This window comes from Priapulus caudatus, unplaced genomic scaffold (assembly GCF_000485595.1).
Source record: "Priapulus caudatus unplaced genomic scaffold, Priapulus_caudatus-5.0.1 Scaffold92, whole genome shotgun sequence".
In the NCBI taxonomy this organism is placed as follows: domain Eukaryota; kingdom Metazoa; phylum Priapulida; class Priapulimorpha; order Priapulimorphida; family Priapulidae; genus Priapulus; species Priapulus caudatus.
In genome coordinates, this window is record NW_014577153.1 from 405,075 (window position 1) to 410,275 (window position 5,201).

At 49.9% G+C, this 5,201-nt stretch overlaps 1 protein-coding gene across 1 annotated transcript in view; it reads left to right on the forward strand.

Annotated features, from left to right (window-relative positions):
- LOC106804899 overlaps positions 1 to 5,201 on the forward strand; it is a 10,773-nt gene that overhangs the window by 1,203 nt on the left and 4,369 nt on the right. Inside the window, exon 3 of the mRNA XM_014806289.1 lies at positions 4,383 to 4,461. Coding sequence (XP_014661775.1) covers positions 4,383 to 4,461 — 79 coding nt within the window. The remainder of the gene's footprint in view (positions 1 to 4,382; positions 4,462 to 5,201) is intronic.

Consider the following 5,201-nt stretch of genomic DNA (forward strand, 5'->3'; position numbering starts at 1 on the left):
GAGGGATTGGAGATTAAGTATTTACATAATCATCCTCTTCTCTATCCTTATCCCTCTCATACAGCATCTTGAACGGTCAACATACATTACATCCAAGGACTAATCATCTAACATGCTCCAGAAACTCCATCTGATCATGGAGACAACATTCCTCATCCCACGACTCTTTTCCCAAGCGTAAAACTTTAGAAAATATCTTAACCACGAGTTTAACTTCAAAAAATTTCTCCTTCCCCCCGAGCTCTTAGGAAGACGGGTTTGTCGTATAGCACCAATGGGCGCTGTCCCCGAGTTGCCCGCGAGAGAATAATCTTAATCCAATCTGCTCGTAAACCCACGAAATCATACCGAAAATGCTTGTGATCCATTATGCGTGCAAAAGACCTGTGAACGCCTTATGGCGTGAGAAAAATGGTTTGTGACATTTCCCATGCGTCCCAAATGCTTGACATTATGCGTCGAGAAAAGTTGTGAGCATTAGCCGTTGTTGTGTACCCATTATGTCCAACGTTGGATGCTCCAACGCTATGAATGTCTCACCTCCATATTTTCCCTGACATTGGTGCGTCGGTCTCGCCATTTCCATCCTTCTCGTCGTCTGCTCGACAATCTACCGTCGTCCCCCTCCCCGGTTGTAACACCCAAAGCCCTGATCACAGCGTAGGAGAGAAAGAGAGAAACCCCCACCCCGGAGAAAGAGAGAGAGAGAGAGAGTGAAGAGAGAGAAGAGAGAGAGAGAAAAGAGAGAGAGCGAGAGAGGAGAAGAGAGAAGAGGCGAAAGAGAGAGAGAGAGAGAGAGGACGAGAGCAGCGTTGTGTGTCCCTGTTATTATTGGGTGTGTTCGGCGTGCGTGCGTGTATGTTGGGATATATAAAATAGTATACTCTATAAGCATATGTTTATGATATAAAACCACGCATAGCATCGAGGAAGGACTACATTTCGTCGCATTGAGTCAGAGCCCAACGACCCCTGCTTCAGTCGCTACATCCGCAGCGTTCCGCGTACCCCCACCCACCCTCGCAACCAAACAAACGAATCCTCATATACACAGTCAAGAATGTTCAATCCACCCCCACCCGGCCGCGCCCGCTGCGTCATCGTTCCCCCCACCGCTGTTTCTTGTCCGCCCGCGGGGAAACAGTTACTGGTCCGCTATCTCCGTCAATGAGCGAAGCAGTCCTTCCACGACCCCCGTCGTACGAAACTCAATACTCGTCCTCCAGAGCCAAGCGCACACGTAACAAATAAGCAAACGGTACTCATCGTGGGTTACGAATACGCGTCTGCCCGCCTATCCTTATCTCACTCAATCTACCCGCCATCAAATGTAATTTACAATCGTCTAATTCCATAAATCACACTTATGCCAAATTAACATATTAACAATTAGGATTCTACCTTTCACACCCATATTTTCTCCTTCTCTGTGTGTGCTCTGTTCTACTATCCGTTTCCTACCGCTTTGCGTACTATTGTCAATCCATCGCTCAATATTTCCTCTCTCCAACATCTTCTGCAATACTGCAAGCGCCTGGTCAGCTGTGTCTTTCTCTCTACTCTCCTCTCTCATCAAGATATCTCTCTTCTCTACATTTTCTTTAAGTCGAGGTTACCAGGTAGCCAATACCAGTTGCTACAGCAAATTACTCAACAAGATATCATCAACTTCCTCTCGTCTTATCATGCGTCTCCTCCTCCTTCGACAAAACGCGCGCCATACGTGAAAGCTGTGCACACTGTATATACACTGTCTCGCCGTACAAGAGACAAATTCAACATATTGCATCATGCATACCGCGCCATCAAAACAGAAAAAGCCAATCTACACCAAAACATTAAGTAGATCCTTTCAGGTTCTTCCATAGCAATTGAAATTAATAATAAATGGGGTAAGATGTTCGAAGTAGTAAAACCAGGAGTTTTCAATAATTCATCAAGCAACGTATAAATTCATCAACGATATTGCATACGTCCGCGATACACATCGTACATCCCTCCGGTTTTTTATCCACCACCGTCTCCCTTCTTTGATCGCCCTAACTGAACCAGCGTTCCGATTACGTCACCCAATCTGGCCGTGTGGTATAGTATCGGTTGTCCCCTCCGTTAGTCGGTTGCCGCGCAACTCAATCGCCCCGTGACCAGGCGCCGTCTACTTCCACCTCGTCGTCTTTACCGGAATTCGATCACCCCTAGGACAGCCCGCGAACGAGGCAGAGGGCAGTGCATACACCTCCCGCAGCCGTCGCGAGAAAAATAGGGGGGCGGTGCCCGCGTTCCAACCACCAGGCTCGTTACCAGTGAGATACGCGAGGGGGGTGCCCGGCTCACTTAAGTGAACGTGCAAAAGCTAGGCCCAGTAGTAACTGCAGCCCACGCCCACCGCCTGAGCCTGCAGCATCCAGGCGCTAAACTAACATCGCTTACGAACGTCAACAATACCCATTGTGCTAAAACGTACATTGTCCGTCTGAGGCGGAAACGACCATCAGGACATATGAATATAGGAGAAACAAATGACATCATAGCAGAAAACGACAAACACAGTGGCGTTCACCATGCCAGTCCTGCTGGCTAAGCCGGGCATCACATAGAGTGGGACACTCCGTCTGCACCGCTATAGTGTGTCACGCGCATTCTTCTATATACATTAATAAATGCAGCACAGATGGAGGGTTTTCCTCCCGCTCCCTGTCCGTAACACCTCCTTCGTCCTTGGGTTTACTCCGGGCTGTGCCTCCTCGTCCTGCCCGACTGCCCGACCTGGTCTGCCCTCTTCCCCTTTCTCGCGCCTCGCTCGTCCCACTCCCGCCGGCCGTGCCACTCCTCCGGGCTCTGCTCCCCCGTGGGCGTCCATAACGCTACCGCTTGTCCTTTTCCCCCCTCTCTCCGTCCCCTCTCTCTGTTCTCTCTCCTTTCCGCCCATGTGTCTACTCTTCATCCTTTTTCTTTTTTCTCTTGCGCGCCCATGTCCTCCTAGACACACACACCCCCCCCCTTCAAACAACTGCGAAATGAGTCTCGTACTAGCTTTGCATCATCGCTCCCCACTTGTCGTTCGTACCTGCGTACAGAAATCTCTCAAAACCCATCCAGTGTTCCCCCACCAAGCCTGCATTACATTGATGAAAATAAACATCGAGAAATATTTAATTTTACACCCTTATGCAATGTTTTAAAGATGAAGATAGAAACATTCAAGCACGGCGCCGCTACGACCACACCCGCGCGACGAAAACAAGCAAGCGCAACGCCTCCGCACACACACGCACAACGGGTGTGTTTTCGGTATCTACGGAATGAATTTTAGGGCAATTACGCTTGACGTTCGTAAGCGATATTTAGTTGCCTGGATGTGCAGGCGTGGCTTGGCAAGTTACTGCCTACTTTGCACTTCACGTGTCGGTGACTCGGCACCGCCCCTCGTATCTCACTGGAGCCGACTGGAACGCTCGCCCCCCTTATTTTTCTCGGCGTCTGCGGTGTGTTGACTGCGAGGTGCCGAACCCCCACCAGGCCCCGCGCAACATCCCACCCCACAGGGCGGGACCACGCCCGCCCACAACACCACGGGCGCACACAGCCCACCCACCCCCACAAAACCATACACACCCACACCAGCACACCGCACAGGTCAGGCCACAGCCACACACACGCAGACACAGCACTATTTCACCGCGCGAAGACACACACCGCCACACACGACACACACAAACCACCACAACACTAACACACACACACACACCACACACACGACACAGACAACGCACCAGCACAGACACAGCACACGGTCGATAACCACAACAAAAGCACACACACCCCATGGAGTGAACAGAGCGATATCACGGGTGGTGGGAGGGAACAGAGCGATATCACGGGTTATTGGGAGGGAACAGAGCGATATCACGGGTGGTGGGAGGGAACAGAGCGATATCACGGGTTAGTGGGAGGGAACAGAGCGATATCACGGGTGGTGGGAGGCAATATAGCGATATCACGGGTGGTGGGAGGGAAGAGAGCGATATCACGGGTGGTGGGAGGGAACAGAGTGATATCACGGGTGGTGGGAGGGAACAGAGCGATATCACGGGTGGTGGGTGGAAGGGAACAGACAGCAACGCAACAGGTGACGTTATAGGTAAGTGGAGTGTACGCTATACAAGCACAATGTTAGGATCAAGTATTTGCAATGATATCAGGAGTGAATAAAAACAATCATTTGTTTTGCCTGCTTGTTCGCTTGTTTTTTGTTTGCTTGTTTGTAACCAAAACAACCAAGTAACCAAAGTAACCAAGTAACCAAGTAACCAAAACAATTGGTTTTTATCTGATATATCTTATGCTTGCATGTGATCGTGATATTGTGATTGTGATCGCAGCACAACCTGATCGTAGAGACTGCATGTGCAGTGTGGCTCCACGGGGGGCGAAAGCTGAGCGGAGCGTGACACTCTCGTTGTATTGAAGGTCGTGTGATTTACGCGCGCGCGCGGGCCGCCTGGCGCTCGTCATGGCGCAACAGACGAGCTTTTGTGTGGAGCCATGATGGCGGAGTTCCGGCATGCGCCCCCTGGTTCTAGCGCGTACCCACAGCTGTCGGAGTTTACGGTTATACTCCCCTATCTAACGGGACATGATCGGCGAGGTTGGTTATACGTGCTGTGGATATAGGGGGTGGGGGGGGATGCGTCATGTTTCATTCGCTTGGTTCGTGAGCTGTTTTGGGTATCGCTATAGAAATAATACTAGTTATATATATCGAACTATATATCGTGAAATATATCGTGTCTCTATATTATGTTTCTATGGGTATCGCGCGCGCGCAAGAGTCTAAATGCTATCGAAAAACAACAACAGCTAGCAACCCCCTACCCCCTCCCACGACACATACTCGTTGTCACATGCAACTGGTCAACGATGTCATCGGCGTTGATGTCGTTATTGCTGCTGGTGCTGCTGCTATTATTATTATTATTGTTGTTGTAGTTGTTGCTGCTGCTGTTGTCGGTATTGTTGCTGTTGGTGGTGTTGTTGCTGCTGCTTGTGCTGCTGCAATTAGTATTATTATTGTTGTTGTTGTTGTTGTTGTTGTTGCTGCTGTTGTCGCTATTGTTGCTGTTGGTGGTGTTGTTGCTGCTGCTGGTGCTGCTGCAATTAGTATTATTATTTTTGTTGTTGTTGCTGCTGTTGTCGCTATT